Genomic DNA, 19,229 nt, shown 5'->3' with positions numbered 1-19,229 from the left:
TTTATTTTGATTGACAGAGAGATTTGTTTTGCTTTCTCTAAATAATTTTAATAGGCAACAAACCAAAAATAATTTCCTTCGATTGACATGTAAATGTTGGTATCTTTCACCTCTTCTTCTGTCCACAGTACCCCCCCATACAAGGATAAAAACATAACGAGCGCCAAGAAGGTGTACATAGAACTAGTGCGGCCTTCCGATGGGCGCACGAGCGAGCCGAAGGAGTTCGAATACAAACCGGAGAAGTATGGCGGACGGTCTAACACACCCGGAAAGAAAAGGAAGGCGAATTCTCCATATTCATCCTACAGCTCATCGAGTAAGTTAAATTTCTTTTATCGCTATCTCTTTTTTAACAGCTAAGGACTGGACTGGAACTCGCTGCCTGCTGATGTCTTTCCTAGACACTGTAATCCGGGTCTCAAGGCGAGAGTGAATAGGCATTTCTGGGTAGGAATTTACAGGCGTTTTATTGTAAAAAGACCCTCTACACTCGTATTTCATTTGATTGTTCCTATGATGTCATTAAAGCTGGCAAAGAAACGAGTGAGGTAGAAACTTTGATTGTGAATAAGGATTGCCGGCGTTTTGCACCGGGCCGGCTAAAGATCGTCCCGTAAACAAATTGTGTGAGTAACTTGGAAGTGTGACCTAACATATTTTATCTGTGCCCGCGACTTCGTGCGCGTGAAAACCCCTTATCGCTTAGGGGTACGATAAATACTTTACGTCCTATTTCTCAGACCTGCTGAATATACACATACATAAGAATTGGCCAAACGGTTATGTTTATAGAGTATTTTTAAACAATTTGAGTCCCAATTCGCATATAAATCTAAATACATATATAAAACTGACTGACTGACATAGTGATCTATTAACGTTGTGGACGCCCTCTGCCCCATCTAGGGGACATAGGACCATAAGTCAAGTAAGTCAACGCACAGCCCCAACCACTAGACGGATCGAGCTGAAAGGCATGCAGGTAGATGTTATGACGTTGGCATCCGCTAAGAAAGGATTTTACGAAACTCCACCCCTAAGGGGGTAAAACGGGATCCACGCGTACGAAGTCGCGGGCAGCCGCTAGTCACTCCATAAATATGCAAAGCCGGAGACCATTCTTAGCACATTATTGTTTGTATTTATTTTTATGCAAAGAGTTTTGTTTAAAAACACTTTGCTTATCTAATTAGGTGCCAATGCCTTGGGGCATACGGTGCACATTTCTATCGAACATTTCTCAATGCTTTAAGGAGGTAACATAGCCTCGGTTCGACGGGAATCATCACAGGGCGATTCCGTGCTCTGTGGGAATCATGATCATGAATCATGTCATAATATTCGGTTCTTTTTGGAGAAAAAAGTCCCGTGGCCTGTTGTGGTTATTTTAATTGCAATTATTGGCAATTTGATGATTCGTTTTTGGATAATACCAATGAAGTTATATTTTAGAGCTTGTACGCATTTCTAACAGTTACTATCAAATTATTATGCCTTTTTTGTGGAGCCGACACTTCAAGAGCTTGCATTTGTCTTTGAAATTCCTTTGGATTTCAAGTGGCTCCAAAAAACATGTCACTTCACATGTAACATTAAGGCCCGTATTCACAAACGATGCTTGCTTAAGTGAATCAGCAAATCGAACGCACAGCCTTGAATGGAGCTCTGTGTTTTTTTTAAAGATTACTAGCAATTTGTATTGCACAAATTACTAATAGTCCCTTTAGCCCCTCGCGCCTCGTGGTAAGCTAAATAAGCTTGTGTTACGAGTGGGCGCACCACAATAGTCGAGCGGCGCACAGTGGTCTGAAAATGAAGCTCCCATACCATAGAAACTTAATGTCAGAAATTAATAAATAAAAATATGTATTGTGTTTAGTATAACTCCCTTTGTTTTACTAATATAGTATGAAGGGTATGAGTAGCTTCATGTGTGAGAAAAAAAATATTTTAATTTTTTTTGTATGGAAAAAAACACTTAAAGTGGATTTTTTTTAAACTGAATAGAACTGAAGGGCTGGTACTCACATGAGCTATTGCACCATACATGGCGATCAAGATGACATACAATTCTTGTGCCGTTGGGTGCCGCTTTGCACGTAGCAAGCTTTGGAAATTTTGAATTTTCGGTAGGTGATATTTCAAGTCTTTGATGTTATTTTATGAAGTTATTAACCGCTTTCAATACGAGAATAGTATGTAAATTAATACTCATATAACTAGGAATATACTAGGGATATTTTTAAATAATTTTTATTTTGAAAATATAAAAAAATAAAAAGTTTAATCATTGAATGAAGTAACCAACCAGTTGGTTGACATTGTTGTTAGTTACTAACCTGCTACTAGTTACTAACCACTGACATTGTTATTAGTTACTAACCTGCTAATGACGTTTTAATGAAAATAATAGAAATCAATATTGATTAAATAAACAACCTTAAAAAGTTCGATTTTTAACTTCAAAAACTAAACAAATCGAACTGCCTAATATGCCAATAGAATTACATTTATCTTAAAAAATCGAACTGCCTAATAGGCCAATAGAATTACATTTGAAATCGGAAATAATTCCTACAAAAGATTTTATTGTTTTAAGGGCTTCATTTGTTACCCATTAAGACTATCCTAAATGGCAATGCCAGATTTTGTATGGAAGGTGGCGTCTTTTTTTTTCGCGCTGCTATCGACCAAACTTTGTTTTTTGATTACAAATAGTGTAATAAACCAAACTTACTATGACATGTATACCTCTAAACTCAGTCTGAACTGAGTTACGAGCGTTAGAAGTTTGAAGATTTACATACTAGATTTGCTTTTTGCGCGCAAGTTTTGTAAGAAATTGCAACAAATAAAAAAACGCCAATTTCCGGCATTGTCTTTCTCGACTTCGACGGAGTTGTGCTTAAGTGGTGGGGCCCCCGAAAAGGGCGTTTTTTCGGTTTTACGGTTATATCGCGTAAAGGACTTACCCTATCAAAAACTGGTCTACATGACGGTTGAAGGGCATTTATTAATCCTGCATTGAATAAGACTAAATTCATATGGTTTGGACAAATCGTTCACGTGCTTATCTTCGAAAAAGTACAAAATGTACGTATAATTAATGAACCTCTCTACGTCCAATGGCTCGTCACTCGCAGGCTCTAAAGCCTTGTTAAGGGCCGACTCAACCAGTTTAACCCTGTCAAGGCTTAAGAGCTGGATGTACCTATCCTTGTTCGTCCCAGCCATTCCTTAACTGCGGTTACTGCACCTCTTCCTTGCACTCTCCTGAACAACTCTGTGTTACCAGGCATCGATTAGGCAACGGTATCGAATGGCTGGGACGAACAAGGATAGGCGCATCCAGCTCGTAAGCCTTGACAGGGTTACACTGGTTGAGGCGGTCCTTTTCAAAACTTGGAATCCTGCGGGTATCGAGCCATTGGACGTGGAGAGGATCATTAATTATACGTACATTTTGTACTTTTTCGAAGATAAGCACGAGAACGGTTTGTCCAAAACATATGAATTTAGTCTTATTAAATGCCCTTCAACCGTCATGAAGACCAGTTTTTGATAGGGTAAGTCCTTTACGCGATATAACCGTAAAACCGAAAAAACGCCCCTTTCGGGGGCCCCCACCACTTAAGCACAACTCCGTCGAAGTCGAAAATTTAGGATAGTCTTAATGGGTAACAAATGAAGCCATTAAAACAATAAAATCTTTTGTAGGAATTATTTCCGATTTCAAATGTAATTCTATTGGCCTATTAGGCACTTCGATTTTTTAAGTTGTTTATTTAATCAATATTTATTTATATTATTTTTATTAAAACGACATTAGCAGGTTAGTAACTAATAACAATGTCAGTGGTTAGTAACTAGTAGCAGGTTAGTAACTAATAACAATGTCAACCAACTGGTTGGTTACTTCATTCAATGATTAAACTTTTTATTTTTTTATATTTTCAAAATAAAAATTATTTAAAAATATCCCTAGTATATTCCTAGTTATATGAGTATTAATTTACATACTATTCTCGTATTGAAAGCGGTTAATAACTTCATAAAATAACATCAAAACTTGAAATATCACCTACCGAAAATTCAAAATTTCCAAAGCTTGCTACGTGCAAAGCGGCACCCAACGGCACAAGAATTGTATGTCATCTTGATCGCCATGTATGGTGCAATAGCTCATGTGAGTACCAGCCCTTCAGTTCTATTCAGTTTAAAAAAAATCCATTTTAAGTGTTTTTTTCCATACAAAAAAAATTAAAATATTTTTTTTCTCACACATGGAGCTACTCATACCCTTCATACTATATTAGTAAAACAAAGGGAGGTATACTAAACACAATGCATATTTTTATTTATTAATTTCTGACATTAAGTTTCTATGGTATGGGAGCTTTATTTTCAGACCACTGTGCGGCGTTGGGATTCGGACCCGCGTTCCTCGGATCTCGAGTCGGCCAGTCCGACCACTTCACCGTTGGGATATCGTGGCTATTGGTTGTGGCTATTGATTAGTTCGTGTGTCACCCTGTGCGTCCACGCGCACTGGGACGCCTCATAATAATGTTTGTGAATACGGGCGTAAGTCTCAAGGACTCCGATAATTTACTGCAAGTTGAAACTTCAAATTTTTTTTTAAAGCTTTTTGGAAATATGAATCACCGTACGTTGTGATGAAGTGAATACGTGTGTATGGCATTGGGAAGAATAGTCATAAAAACTGTTGTTTTTTTATTATATTTCATACAAGCACTACTGATGAAAAAGACGATATTCATTTTTTATGAAATATTGAGTATAACATATTATCTACAGGGTGGAAACGATAAGTGATCTCACTCGATTATTTCTAAACTATACAAGATATCCAAAAACTGGTTACTGATCCTGAAAGTCCTTCACGAGCTCTATCCAACGATACCAATAATAGGTTACAAAATAAACTGGATCTATCGGAAAATTCAATGTTTCCAGCTTCTATACATTTAGTAAAACCACATAATATTAAAAACTATACAAGATATCCAAAAACGGGTTACTGATCCTGAAAGTGCTTCACGAGCTCTATCCAACGGTATCAATAATAAGTTACAAAATAAACTGGATCTATCCGAAAATTCAATGTTTCCAGTTTTTATACATTTAGTACTGCCACAGTCATGGCGCTCATGTCTTGATAATGTTATAGCAAGTAAAGCCTAAAACCAATGTTTTCCATGAATAATTTTAAATAAGAATGGAATTTACGAGTTCATTGTAAGTGTTTATTATGTAATTAAAAAAAAATTAACACTTCTAAATCTTCTAATATTGTGTGGCTGGCATACATTTAGTAGGGAGGTTGAAAACATTGAATTTTCGGATAGATCCAGTTAATTCTGTAACCTATTATTGGTACCGTTTGAAAGAGCTCGTGAAGCACTTTCAGGATCAGTAACCAGTTTTTCGAAATCTTGTATAGTTTATAAATAATCGAGTGAGATCACTTATCGTTTCCACCCTGTATAGGAGGTACTGTAGTAATTAGAACTTTATCGTCTTCGCATAAGCGGGAAAAGCAATCAATAGTTGTTGAATGTGATATTTCCGTTTATGTCGAGTGCCTACCTTAGCTGAACCATAGATCAATTTAATCTAAGTTACCCACCACATTTTTAATTGTAAGCCCGTTGTCTTTAGATCGAAAATCAAGACATAATGTCAATCTGCATTTACCGTAAAGGGTTGACAGCTAAATTACTGTTTTAAATTACATAATTTGCTCTTTCAGATTCCCTCAAAAGCAACGGCGAAGTGCCCGCTACCGTTCTATTATACATGAATGTGAGTGTTGTTTTATTAATAGAAATATAATATTATTCGTCATGTACTTAACGTTCCTGCGATATAAGTTTCAGTGACGCACCAGTTAAATTAATAATTGTTTTGTTAATTAATGGCATAAATATTTCTATGTTGCAGCAACACGCCAATGAAAATGCTAATGATAATCTGGTTCATGACGTGCAGATGTGTACTATACCTCAGGTAATTGTTTACTATTTTACATGGGAAGTTCCTGATGACGGTCTGACTGTATCAATTTTAAATTTAAAATTTCGGTATAGAGATGCACGGGACCTAGGATATGTACCTGAGTTAGGTCCTTATGCGCAAAGTTAGCTGAAAGTTTTATTTTATTTTATAAAACACATGACAAATTACAATTTTCAAAAAAATATTTTAACAAAATTATTTTGCTTAGATCTAGATTGTAATTCAGATTCAATTTACGGGAATCATACATTTTCTTGTTAGTAATATGAAATTGTTTTTGATTAGGACAAACGCTACTTGTTTATTTATTTATTATTTGTTACGCTTACACACAAAAACTACTGAACAGATTTTGAGAACACATAGTTTAAGACGCAGAGAAACACATTAGTTCTTATCCCGGTTTTCAAAAGGCGTGCATCCCGCGTGCGATAACTTTCTGTGACACACCGAAATTAACGCGGGCCAAGTCGTGTGTTAAAGTTACAGGACTATTCCCACTTCGTCCCCAACACTGCTACACCTATGTAGCCAAGATCTAAAGGATTTCTTAAAAGCTAGTTATTAACATTATTGTCAAAATTCCAGCTGCCTCAAATACCGCACGCGTCGCCTAGTAGCTCCAGCGACCTCGGCGAAGCGATACTATACGGAATGCGCGCGGAAGGCAGTCCCTCCACCCAGTTCTATGATAGCCCCATGATGCCTCAAGGTGTGGCTGACCCACCAGACCTACAGCTGAACTCTACGGAACTGGATCGCCTGCTGAAAGACAACCCTAGCATCCCGGCTGAAGAAAAGGAACGCTTCTGCAAAGCTGACTGGTCTGGTGAGTAAGAAAAAAGTTTGAATTTTTTTTTTATGCATAACAAGCAGCGGTATTTGACAATCGCACCTGGTTAAGTGGGATGCAGTCTAGGATGATACATATCTGCCCTGTTAGTTATCTCGCCTATTAACTCCGAAGGACGGATCAATCTGCTGACTGGTATGGTAACATAAAATGAGCTGGAAGAATGTATGAACTCTAGTATCTCACGATCGCGCGATTCGAATCGCTCGAGTAAAAATGCGTTATCTTCACCAGCTTAAAGAGTCATATCGCCTGGTTGCGCTATTTAATCGCTTCCAAACGACGAATCACCCTGCCGATTAGTCTGGTAAGTTTGAAAGAAACTCCCCGTTAGTAAATACCCCGCGCGTCTCTGAGTAGCTTTAGTAAACTCGATGAGGTCATATTATACGGTTGCCCCTCCATGCCAAGCTTCCAAACGAATGGCCAGTTGCTTTATAAAAGTCACATGTCTTTATTTTTTGAAAGTTTAGAAAGCAATTACATACGTGTTTTGCAAATATGTTTAAAACTGTTTTTGCAAATAAGTAGGTATAGCCACAGAATAATAATAAGTACTACGTACAGAAGTTTAACTTCGCGAAGGTATTTAAAAAAATGTATACTCAATGTCATTAACAATATGGTGTAATTTAGCCTGTCTCAAGAGTCGAGCACCATTTTGTTGACAAACGTCAGTGATCGGCACTGCGCCGAATGGCGCCGAAGCTATAGGGCTGACTTCGGTAAAATGATGTGACGTGAGGTGCCAAACTGCGGAAAATGGCGGGGGAAATACATGATTTAGCATGAATTATCATGAATAATATTAACTACTTATTTACCTCTCAGTGTCTTGAGGCAACTTAAAAAAGTACATTCTGTGTATTTATTAATATTTAGGCAGTTAAATACTGCACAGTATTTAGTACACCATTTTCTTTATTTTCTTCCATCATACACAAAAATACGCCTGCGCGAGTCAATGTTCGCTCGTATGTGAGGTGAGGCCTTGTCGAATAGTATCCTGTAGGTGGGCCATCGTGCGTGTTTTGTTTTCGATGTAAACTCGCGGAGATGAACAGGCCTGGTATAGCTCAAATAATGGACGACAGTTCTTAGTACAAATGTATCACAACAGAAAGCTTGGCCGCCTTTTTACTTGTATGTTTTTGAAAATGACCTTCCATAACACGTAGTTTTAGGGAATCTATACGTCATATGTCTATGACCGGTATTATGCAAGTATTTTGACTTTCATAGTTTCAGTTGTGAACCATTTTGTAGATTATCTTATCTTTTGGCAATAAACATTGTGAACTATATCGCGGGGAATCACATTTTAATCAGTACCTAGTTCATATTTTTATGCGGTTAAACGAATTTTATCCTTGTTTACAGAATACCTAAAGTTCACCGACAGTGTGACGGACATCGGAGAAACAGTGAGTATTTATTTAAGTGATAAATAATGACAGATTTTAAATGCTACCTGTATAATTCCTAATGATAAATCTTTTTTCATTTACAGCACGGCTCATCCTACAGTATAGATATCGTGCGTTCTTTGTTGTCTAGTGACTCCGGGAAAGGAAACGTAAGTTTTATTGATTAAAAAATATTCAAATAACTTGTTTTATTCTACATAAACTTATATTTGAATGTATCTATCAGAGCTCAAATGAAACGGCATCAAAGCAACGAATTGGCGAAAAGGAAGAAAAGGTATCAAATCCCGTGGACAAACCCAAAGGCATTGGTGAATATACTGCTTTCTACAAAGCAGAGGATGGGGCTGAAGTTAAAAAGGTAAAGGACAACAACAATAAATACAAATGACACTGTGACATCTTGTCTAGTTGTTATATCTATTTTAGAAACTCCTTAGTTTATTCCTATTTTTTGTTATCTTATTGTTGTTCCTAATACTATTTAAAGTTAAACACGTTGTGCTATACAGAACTGTTTTATATTGTAACGGTAATTTCTACTTCACTCACTACACATAAAGCATAATATGCTTAGTACTGAGACTTCTAGTCTAATATTGATAGTATGTCATCATTCAGAAATAATTATAGTTTTACTTACATAAGTTACTCATTTACAAGCTTTCATTTAACTTGCAATGTGCAATACTCGGTATTGTATTATTTTAAATATGACCCTCGCTCCAAGATGGCGGATTAAACATATTTTTTCTTAACCCCTTGATATGGGTATCTAAGAAAGGGTTTGAAAAATAAAGTTTTAGATATCACACTAAATTCAATATTAAAGCTTGTTTTTAAAATTATTTGTTACGTTTAGTAGACAAGCTGTAAAGTCTCAGACCTTGCAGCTTGCTCGAACTGTGTCGGAATTTTCAGGTATATCATCTACATATGATATCGTTAGTTGATGGCAGTGTCGTGCTTATGCCAAAATATATTGTTGAGTAGTTCTTCATTAACTCTTGGCACACTTATTTATCAACTTTGCAAGACATTTACTATTGATCTACGTACAGTACATGATCACTATGATATAGTTACGACAGCATACTTTTTGTGACATTATCTGTATGACGGACCAAATAGAATTTCTAATTCATTAAGGTTCAGACAAACCAACGCGATCACACGCGATCAGCCGACGTGCAGCGATGGCGATCAGACTTAAATGCATCGATCGCTATCGCTGCACGTCGGCTGATCGCGTGTGATCGCGTTGGTTTGTCTGAACCTTAATGAATTAGAAATTCTTTTTTGACTGAACCTTTACCGAGTCATCATCCCATTCCGCACGCCAACGCAATGAATACGTAATGTGAATTTCTCGCCCACCCATGCTTTCTATCTGTAGATAATAACTGCCAAATCTTGGTCAAAATTGAACAAAAACAAAGGATAATGCCAAAGTAAGGTGTACGGATTGCAGTACAGTTAAGTTCAACATAGCGCGTGTTATTATGATGCCACAATCGCGAGATCTTGTGCGTAGTACTCATATATCGATTATTTTTCGTAAGTAAATAAAATTCAAACAAAACTCTTTTTTTTCTCTTAACTCCAGGGATAGACTTTAGTGCGCTCCGGTTTACACAATACATTATTTTTGGCCTGAGGAACAAATGCACTATGGTTTCATTCTGGGCGGCACTTGTTCCAACTTCCATACATGGATTGGCACTATCCTTTCACTTCATTTCATATTATGTATCACAAAAGTACACTATCGTAACTATATCATAGTGATCATGTACTGTAAGTAGATCAATAGTAGATGTCTTGTAAAGTTGTTAGGCAAGTGGTTTATTAGTTAAGCGGAAATATTCAAAATTATGTTTTGTCATGGTTACGTCATTTTAGCTGGTTAAGGAGTTGTGCGAGATGATAAGGGACAAATCAAATGTCAAGAGGCCAATAGTCAAAGAGAAACTTGAAAGGCTCTTCAAAATGAGGCTGTCCAATGGAGACACGTAAGTATTTTTAAAGAATAAAATATATGACATAAAAATAGACTTAAAAATTAAATGATTCGTTTTTTTTCAAATGTCATTTTTCCAAAGTTGGCAACATTTTATAGTAATGTATTGTATGTGGTAACACTTGAAAAAAAAAGTTTTATGTATTTGTAAAAACGTTGGGGTAACCTGTAATTTTTTTATCTATGCGTTATGTTTGCATTCTTAACCTATGCGTTGTTTTAGGTTTCTCCATATGACATTGTGCAGCAAGCAGCCAAGCCTGGATTACATTGTCAAGCTCATCCATAGTATGAAGATGCCCCATTTGCTCAATTTGACGAACAATCAGTCGCAAACTATTCTACATTTAGCCGTGGTGTACGATATGCCGAAAACCGTGTCTTTCCTTGTATCTAAAGGTAAGTTTTAGTTCATCATCTCAAATCTAGTAGGAATTTAAATATTGTTCTATATTGGACTTTTACTAAATGCTGGAGGAAGGAAAGAGTTGGTAAACTTGGGAACAAAATATTGTTCTAAAATTCATTTATAAATCATATTATTTATAAGACCAAAATAAAACTGCGACCTAAATAAAGTGTGTGCTGGGCGAAAGTTCCCTCAAGCCCTGGAAAAAGGGGTCTATTCCACTCACCTGGATTTGATCACCCAAGTGATCAAAGTGGACTTCAGACGACATTTTAGTGTCCTTTGATCACGCACGGATAAAACGTCCACTTTGATCACCTAGGTGATCTTATCCATGGGTGATCAAAGGACACCAAACTATCGCTTGAAGTCCATTTTGATCACCTGGGTGATGAAATCCAGATGATTACAGTGGAATAGACCAAAAATGGGACACTATACTAACTTTGAGCAGAAAAATGTGACGACCTGCTTTATCTAAATCAGTGGTTCTTAAACGGTGGTCCGCGGACCACTGGTGGTCCCTGGAGGTATTCCAAGTGGTCCACGACGACATAGTAATAAACAAGTGACGTGACGTGATGAGTCGAGTCAACACAATGCAAACGGCGCACAGTGGGCGAGAAATCGACCTCCTCTTTCATAGGATTTTGAAAAAAAAAAACTGGTCTCCGACAAGACAGAAATTTGGTAAAACGGTCCCTCGTGACTTAAAGGTTAAGAACCACTGATCTAAATAGTACCTACATTAATGCTTCGTGGTTACTGTATACTAATTAATAATAATACATGATCATGTATTGTCCAGGGTGCAATCCAATGATCGAGGACAGCGAAGGCAACAACGTGATACATTACGCCGTGATTTACCAGAACTCTTTGGAACCACTACTCACTGCGCTCAAGAGCAATAACGTACCGCACGATCTCGACGCTTGCAACAACGGTAAGTTATAACTTATAGCCCATTGTAAGAACGTCAGTTGATAACTAAAATCTAGTTCTTTATTCCAATAAATAATAATTTGATTCACGAGTATGTATAACTTATCATGAGTTTACGTTAGGTGTGCTCGCTAGAGACAAAAAAAACCTATTAACATTTTATAGTTATTGAATGTATCCGCTAGCGGCGCTGTACAATTTGTAATACATTATAAATATCTAATAAATATATTTGGACAATCTCACAATCTCACACAGCGCCATCTAGCCCCAAAGTAAGCAATTAATATGCTTGTGTTATGGGTGCTAGCTTAACGGATATACTACTTATATACTTTTTTTTTTAAATACATACATATTATACATAGTAACAGCCAGACCCGTCACAGAAATTAAAATTCTACATTTCAATTTCTGCCCGGCCGGGAATCGAACCCGGGACCTCTCGGCATAGTAGTCCGTTCTGAACCACTACACCAAACGGCCGACAAAGTTGAATGTCATTTTTTACGCAGTCGGTAGCGAGCACACCTAACGTAAACTCATGGTAAGCACACTGAACTGAATTCGAATTCTATTTTAGTGAGTTTGGGGCGTATGGTAATCGTTGTTTAGAGCAATTTATTTGTTTGGTTTAAACTGGATGTAAGTGGCCAGGAACAGAAGTCGTTGGCAGGTTGAAGACGAGGCCTATGTTCGAAGAGGAACCCGAAATGCTAAGGATAGATAGATAATTTATTTGGTTTGCAGAGAAACAAACGCCCCTGCACTTGGCGGTCATATACAAGAGCGTCGAGAGCGCCCGCATACTTCTGGCAGGCGGAGCCGGCTGTGGGACGCGCGACGCTGCGGGACGCACGGCCCTACACTTGGCCGCGTTAGACGACTGCCTGCCCGTCGCCGCGCTGCTGCTGGGACACATGCCCCCGGTGAGTATAGAGCGCTCGCATACTGCTGGCGAGCGGGACGGGACGGGACGCGGGACACTGCACCTGGCCGCGTTAGACGACTGCCTGCCCGTCGCCGCGCTGCTGCTGGGACACATGCCCCCGGTGAGTATAGAGCGCTCGCATACTGCTGGCGAGCGGGACGGGACGGGACGCGGGACACTGCACCTGGCCGCGTTAGACGACTGCCTGCCCGTCGCCGCGCTGCTGCTGGGACACATGCACCCGGTGAGTATAGAGCGCTCGCATACTGCTGGCGAGCGGGACGGGACGGGACGCGGGACACTGCACCTGGCCGCGTTAGACGACTGCCTGCCCGTCGCCGCGCTGCTGCTGGGACACATGCACCCGGTGAGTATAGAGCGCTCGCATACTGCTGGCGAGCGGGACGGGACGGGACGCGGGACACTGCACCTGGCCGCGTTAGACGACTGCCTGCCCGTCGCCGCGCTGCTGCTGGGACACATGCACCCGGTGAGTATAGAGCGCTCGCATACTGCTGGCGAGCGGGACGGGACGGGACGCGGGACACTGCACCTGGCCGCGTTAGACGACTGCCTGCCCGTCGCCGCGCTGCTGCTGGGACACATGCACCCGGTGAGTATAGAGCGCTCGCATACTGCTGGCGAGCGGGACGGGACGGGACGCGGGACGCTGCACCTGGCCGCGTTAGACGACTGCCTGCCCGTCGCCGCGCTGCTGCTGGGACACATGCACCCGGTGAGTATAGAGCGCTCGCATACTGCTGGCGAGCGGGACGGGACGGGACGCGGGACACTGCACCTGGCCGCGTTAGACGACTGCCTGCCCGTCGCCGCGCTGCTGCTGGGACACATGCACCCGGTGAGTATAGAGCGCTCGCATACTGCTGGCGAGCGGGACGGGACGGGACGCGGGACACTGCACCTGGCCGCGTTAGACGACTGCCTGCCCGTCGCCGCGCTGCTGCTGGGACACATGCACCCGGTGAGTATAGAGCGCTCGCATACTGCTGGCGAGCGGGACGGGACGGGACGCGGGACACTGCACCTGGCCGCGTTAGACGACTGCCTGCCCGTCGCCGCGCTGCTGCTGGGACACATGCACCCGGTGAGTATAGAGCGCTCGCATACTGCTGGCGAGCGGGACGGGACGGGACGCGGGACGCTGCACCTGGCCGCGTTAGACGACTGCCTGCCCGTCGCCGCGCTGCTGCTGGGACACATGCACCCGGTGAGTATAGAGCGCTCGCATACTGCTGGCGAGCGGGACGGGACGGGACGCGGGACACTGCACCTGGCCGCGTTAGACGACTGCCTGCCCGTCGCCGCGCTGCTGCTGGGACACATGCACCCGGTGAGTATAGAGCGCTCGCATACTGCTGGCGAGCGGGACGGGACGGGACGCGGGACACTGCACCTGGCCGCGTTAGACGACTGCCTGCCCGTCGCCGCGCTGCTGCTGGGACACATGCACCCGGTGAGTATAGATATAACAACAATGTTAAAAGCATTGTTGTGTTCCGGCAGATAGAGGTAAGATAGTCAGTTCCTCCGTGGTTGAGGATTCCGGGTGAAGCTCGCTTGCACCTTCGGCCTGATCATCACTTACCATCAGGTGAGATACAGGCCAAGAGCTTCCTCGTTGTGGATAAAAAAAACGGTAGACTGATAAACAAGTATCATCAGGTCACGGGAAGCGCAGAACCGATTGTTGTGAAAATCCTTCTGGAAAGAAGGTCTTTGTTCATCGATAGACGTTTTTCGGCTGAGAAAATATCATGAAGGTTGCTTTAGCTATTGATTCAGTTCACGACTTTTATATTGGCATTTTCGTGTCAATTCAATTCTAATTAAACAATTGTTGCAGGGCGAAGTGGACGCCATCAACGGGAGCGGCTACACAGCGTTACAAGCTGCTTGCGACGGCGAGATGAGAGAGAACACTCTCGCCATGGTCGAGCTGCTGCTTGAGAAGGGAGTAAGTAGACAATTGGCTGTCAAAGTTGCACGTCACTGGCCATCGTAACTGTTTTACCAATACTAGTAACTTTTTAAATAAGTGGTTGAATCATAAAGTTAAAAATTCCTTCGGAATACAACAACCACGAGCTGTCAAACGAAAGCGATTTTATGGTGTCACTGGATGACATTTTTGTGTCAGTTTTCAGGGTTATTTCACTGTTTTGTACAATATCAATCACTGAACCAGTCACCACGTTTCTGAAGCACTATTTCTCATAAACATCCACGATTTCACTCACGAAAAATTTGAAAAATCTCATTAGTCAGACCTCAAATTTTTTGCGTGCCAATTAGTGCTAACGAACTGTCAAATAGTAGCAAAAAAATACTCTGATGGTTCTGTTACGTCGCATCACGCATATCTTTTTATCACATAGTGTTGCTGCTAGTGACATCTCGCTCAAGTCCTTGTTGCTCTATTCCGCTTGGTATATTAACTTTATGGGTTGAACTTACCTTTACTTCACCATCGCATTGGGTTAATCCTTATTTATCCTTATTGGGTGCCTTTTTGGCACAAAAATATGCGTGTATAGTTTTAAGTCCCTTTGTTCTGTTTTTTCTTTTTTCTTTTTGTGTCAAATAAAGTTTATCTTATCTTAATCCCGTCATGTCAAAAAGCTTGTAATTAAATAAATTAATATATAGCCCGACCAGGAACATAAAAACCCTCGCCATGTTGCGGAAAACTAATGGTACTAATTTCTTTTAATGGCAACAGTAACTGAAAACTTCATTGACATGTCATCTTGCATGTCAGTCTATTGCTGTCAAAGTGTAAACAAACTTTATTTTAAATGTGCGCAATTGATTTTGTGAATTAAATTGCTAAAATCTTTTTATAGTCGTGAAAGAAAAGTGGTTCACAATGTGTTAAAGTATTTGTCGAAGAGAAATACTAAGGGTTCGGACAATATTTTCATTGAATAATGTTTCCAACAAAGGTTGTCAAATTGACTGACATGTTTATCGTATAGTACAGTCCACTATGAAAATTATATGTGGTTTCTTTCAACTACCTATTTTAAAATTTTTTGTCACTTTCGTGTTGAATTTTATGGAATTGGGAAAGAAGTAGTGAGTTTGAAGCGTTCATGAGCAGACATTGCAGTTGAATATTCAAGTTCTGAATTTGATTATTGATGAATAATAAAATAAATCCTACCAGCTCGATTGATGGTTTCATTTAATTTATTTAAACCAGGTTACCTATAATAATATTTTTTCGTTAATTTATGAAAATATCAAATTAGCCCGTAATGCTGAATCCTGATACATAAAGTTAGCCTATTAAATTAACACAGGTACGACTGTACTCAGTGTTGCACTATCAAATGCGATTGACGCGCCTCTATGCCAGGGTTTTTATGTTCCTGGTCAGGCTATACCTACGTGTGTTCATAGGCAAACCCGCTGAAGCGCGAAGAATACGGCGCGTCGGCGTGGCAGCTGGCCATAGACAAGCCGGCGGTGCGTGACGCGATGCGAGCGCGCGTGCCCGAGCCCCCGCTCGACGACGACGTCAAGTCCGAGCCCGACGACGAGCCCGAAGAAGAGTTCGAGTCCGCGGACGAAGGCGTGAGTTATTGTACCTATACTTACTTACTCTATAGCTGGCCATAGACAAGCCGGCGGTGCCCGGCCCCCGCTAGACGATGACGTCAAGTCCGAGCCCGACGACGAGCCCGAAGACGAGTTCGAGTCCGCGGACGAAGGCGTGAGTCATTGTACCTATACTTACTTACTCTATAGCTGGCCATAGACAAGCCGGCGATGCGCGCGCGTGCCCGGCCCCCGCTCGACGACGACGTCAAGTCCGAGCCTGACGACGAGCCCGAAGAAGAGTTCGAGTCCGCGGACGAAGGCGTAAGTTATTGCATCACTTTTACTCTATAGTCAGCTGGCCATGGACAAACCGACAAGAGGGCGTTAGTCATTAAGCCACACTTGTGATATGTCGTTCTGGGACAAAAGAATAGGACCCCATTCACTCTTTTCATGGATCTCGTAAAGACGACGAAGTATCATGTGTGGGTAGTGGGTATTGATAGTATAGGCCATTAGTAAATTAGAGATCGTGTTTCCTGCGGTGAACAGCAAACGAGTGATGAAGATTTGATAGCTGTAATCCAGGTTGATACACAAGTGAACAAGATTTCCATTTATAAAACCGTTTCGGAACATCCCGATCACGCTCTTATCGCATCTCCTACTTTATCCATCTCGCACATAGTTTTCATTTATTTTATTTATTTTACTACTTGATTCAATAGTTTCTATCGTTCCTTGGCAGGAGGCATGCGGCCTGTCAGACCTGCCTCTATACGTGGAGGAGCTATCGCGCGCGCTGGACGCCAGCGGCGGCTGGAGGGCGCTGGCCTCGCACCTGGAACTAGAGGCGCTGCACTCCTGGTACTCCAACACGCGCAGCCCGGCGCGCACGCTGCTCTACCACGTCAAGGTACCGACGCTACAGCGGCTGCAGGCGCTGGCTCGCACCTGCAAGGTACCGACGCTACAGCGGCTGCAGGCGCTGGCTCGCACCTGGAACTAGAGGCGCTGCACTCCTGGTACTCCAACACGCGCAGCCCGGCGCGCACGCTGCTCTACCACGTCAAGGTACCGACGCTACAGCGGCTGCAGGCGCTGGCTCGCACCTGGAACTAGAGGCGCTGCACTCCTGGTACTCCAACACGCGCAGCCCGGCGCGCACGCTGCTCTACCACGTCAAGGTACCGACGCTACAGCGGCTGCAGGCGCTGGCTCGCACCTGCAAGGTACCGACGCTACAGCGGCTGCAGGCGCTGGCTCGCACCTGGAACTAGAGGCGCTGCACTCCTGGTACTCCAACACGCGCAGCCCGGCGCGCACGCTGCTCTACCACGTCAAGGTACCGACGCTACAGCGGCTGCAGGCGCTGGCTCGCACCTGGAACTAGAGGCGCTGCACTCCTGGTACTCCAACACGCGCAGCCCGGCGCGCACGCTGCTCTACCACGTCAAGGTACCGACGCTACAGCGGCTGCAGGCGCTGGCTCGCACCTGCAAGGTACCGACGCTACAGCGGCTGCAGGCGCTGGCTCGCACCTGGAACTAGAGGCGCTGCACTCCTGGTACTCCAACACGCGCAGCCCGGCGCGCACGCTGCTCTACCACGTCAAGGTACCGACGCTACAGCGGCTGCAGGCGCTGGCTCGCACCTGCAAGGTACCGACGCTACAGCGGCTGCAGGCGCTGGCTCGCACCTGGAACTAGAGGCGCTGCACTCCTGGTACTCAAACACGCGCAGCCCGGCGCGCACGCTGCTCTACCACGTCAAGGTACCGACGCTACAGCGGCTGCAGGCGCTGGCTCGCACCTGCAAGGTACCGACGCTACAGCGGCTGCAGGCGCTGGCTCGCACCTGCAAGGTACCGACGCTACAGCGGCTGCAGGCGCTGGCTCGCACCTGCAAGGTACCGACGCTACAGCGGCTGCAGGCGCTGGCTCGCACCTGCAAGGTACCGACGCTACAGCGGCTGCAGGCGCTGGCTCGCACCTGCAAGGTACCGACGCTACAGCGGCTGCAGGCGCTGGCTCGCACCTGGAACTAGAGGCGCTGCACTCCTGGTACTCCAACACGCGCAGCCCGGCGCGCACGCTGCTCTACCACGTCAAGGTACCGACGCTACAGCGGCTGCAGGCGCTGGCTCGCACCTGCAAGGTACCGACGCTACAGCGGCTGCAGGCGCTGGCTCGCACCTGCAAGGTACCGACGCTACAGCGGCTGCAGGCGCTGGCTCGCACCTGCAAGGTACCGACGCTACAGCGGCTGCAGGCGCTGGCTCGCACCTGGAACTAGAGGCGCTGCACTCCTGGTACTCCAACACGCGCAGCCCGGCGCGCACGCTGCTCTACCACGTCAAGGTACCGACGCTACAGCGGCTGCAGGCGCTGGCTCGCACCTGCAAAGGTACCGACGCTACAGCGGCTGCAGGCGCTGGCTCGCACCTGCAAAGGTACCGACGCTACAGCGGCTGCAGGCGCTGGCTCGCACCTGCAAGGTACCGACGCTACAGCGGCTGCAGGCGCTGGCTCGCACCTGCAAGGTACGGACGCTACAGCGGCTGCAGGCGCTGGCTCGCACCTGCAAGGTACGGACGCTACAGCGGCTGCAGGCGCTGGCTCGCACCTGCAAGGTACCGACGCTACAGCGGCTGCAGGCGCTGGCTCGCACCTGCAAGGTACCGACGCTACAGCGGCTGCAGGCGCTGGCTCGCACCTGGAACTAGAGGCGCTGCACTCCTGGTACTCCGACCCATAGCGACCGAGACAAGTGACCAAGGGGCCGTCCATAAATTACGTCATCGATTTTAGACCCCCCCCCCCCCCCCTACAATCATCCTATCGTCATTTCTTAATGGACCCCGCCCCCCTTCTCCCAAAATTGACGTCATTAAATATAAATAAATAAATAAATAAATATCCTTGGACATTTTACACTGCGCCTCTAGTCCCAAACTAAGCAAAGCTTGTACTATGGGTACTAGACGACGGGATAAACATACTTAAATACTTTTTTTTTGTAAATACATACATATTATA

General features: G+C 43.7%; 1 protein-coding gene and 1 long non-coding RNA gene across 2 annotated transcripts in view; one reads left to right on the top strand and one right to left on the bottom strand.

Annotated features, from left to right (window-relative positions):
* Nucleotides 1–17,200, top strand: part of LOC135073808 (nuclear factor NF-kappa-B p110 subunit-like) — a 31,835-nt gene extending 14,635 nt beyond the window's left edge. Inside the window, exons 8-21 of the mRNA XM_063968005.1 lie at nt 129–319; nt 5,777–5,829; nt 5,968–6,033; nt 6,631–6,871; nt 8,276–8,319; nt 8,406–8,471; nt 8,549–8,683; nt 10,225–10,334; nt 10,566–10,741; nt 11,560–11,697; nt 12,447–12,748; nt 14,492–14,602; nt 16,051–16,224; nt 16,940–17,200. Coding sequence (XP_063824075.1) covers nt 129–319; nt 5,777–5,829; nt 5,968–6,033; nt 6,631–6,871; nt 8,276–8,319; nt 8,406–8,471; nt 8,549–8,683; nt 10,225–10,334; nt 10,566–10,741; nt 11,560–11,697; nt 12,447–12,748; nt 14,492–14,602; nt 16,051–16,224; nt 16,940–17,200 — 2,068 coding nt within the window. The remainder of the gene's footprint in view (nt 1–128; nt 320–5,776; nt 5,830–5,967; nt 6,034–6,630; nt 6,872–8,275; nt 8,320–8,405; nt 8,472–8,548; nt 8,684–10,224; nt 10,335–10,565; nt 10,742–11,559; nt 11,698–12,446; nt 12,749–14,491; nt 14,603–16,050; nt 16,225–16,939) is intronic.
* LOC135073819 (uncharacterized) lies at nt 17,056–17,916 on the bottom strand. The gene is made up of 3 exons (XR_010257712.1): nt 17,891–17,916; nt 17,191–17,845; nt 17,056–17,145 (listed from the first exon to the last, which is right to left on the bottom strand). It is a non-coding gene; the product is annotated as an uncharacterized LOC135073819 (long non-coding RNA).
* Between the last annotated feature and the right edge of the window lie 1,313 nt (nt 17,917–19,229).

Source organism: Ostrinia nubilalis, chromosome 8 (genome assembly GCF_963855985.1).
Source record: "Ostrinia nubilalis chromosome 8, ilOstNubi1.1, whole genome shotgun sequence".
NCBI lineage: Eukaryota > Metazoa > Arthropoda > Insecta > Lepidoptera > Crambidae > Ostrinia > Ostrinia nubilalis.
Note: the sequence above shows the minus strand (reverse complement) of the source record. Positions and strands in the feature narration are given on the sequence as shown.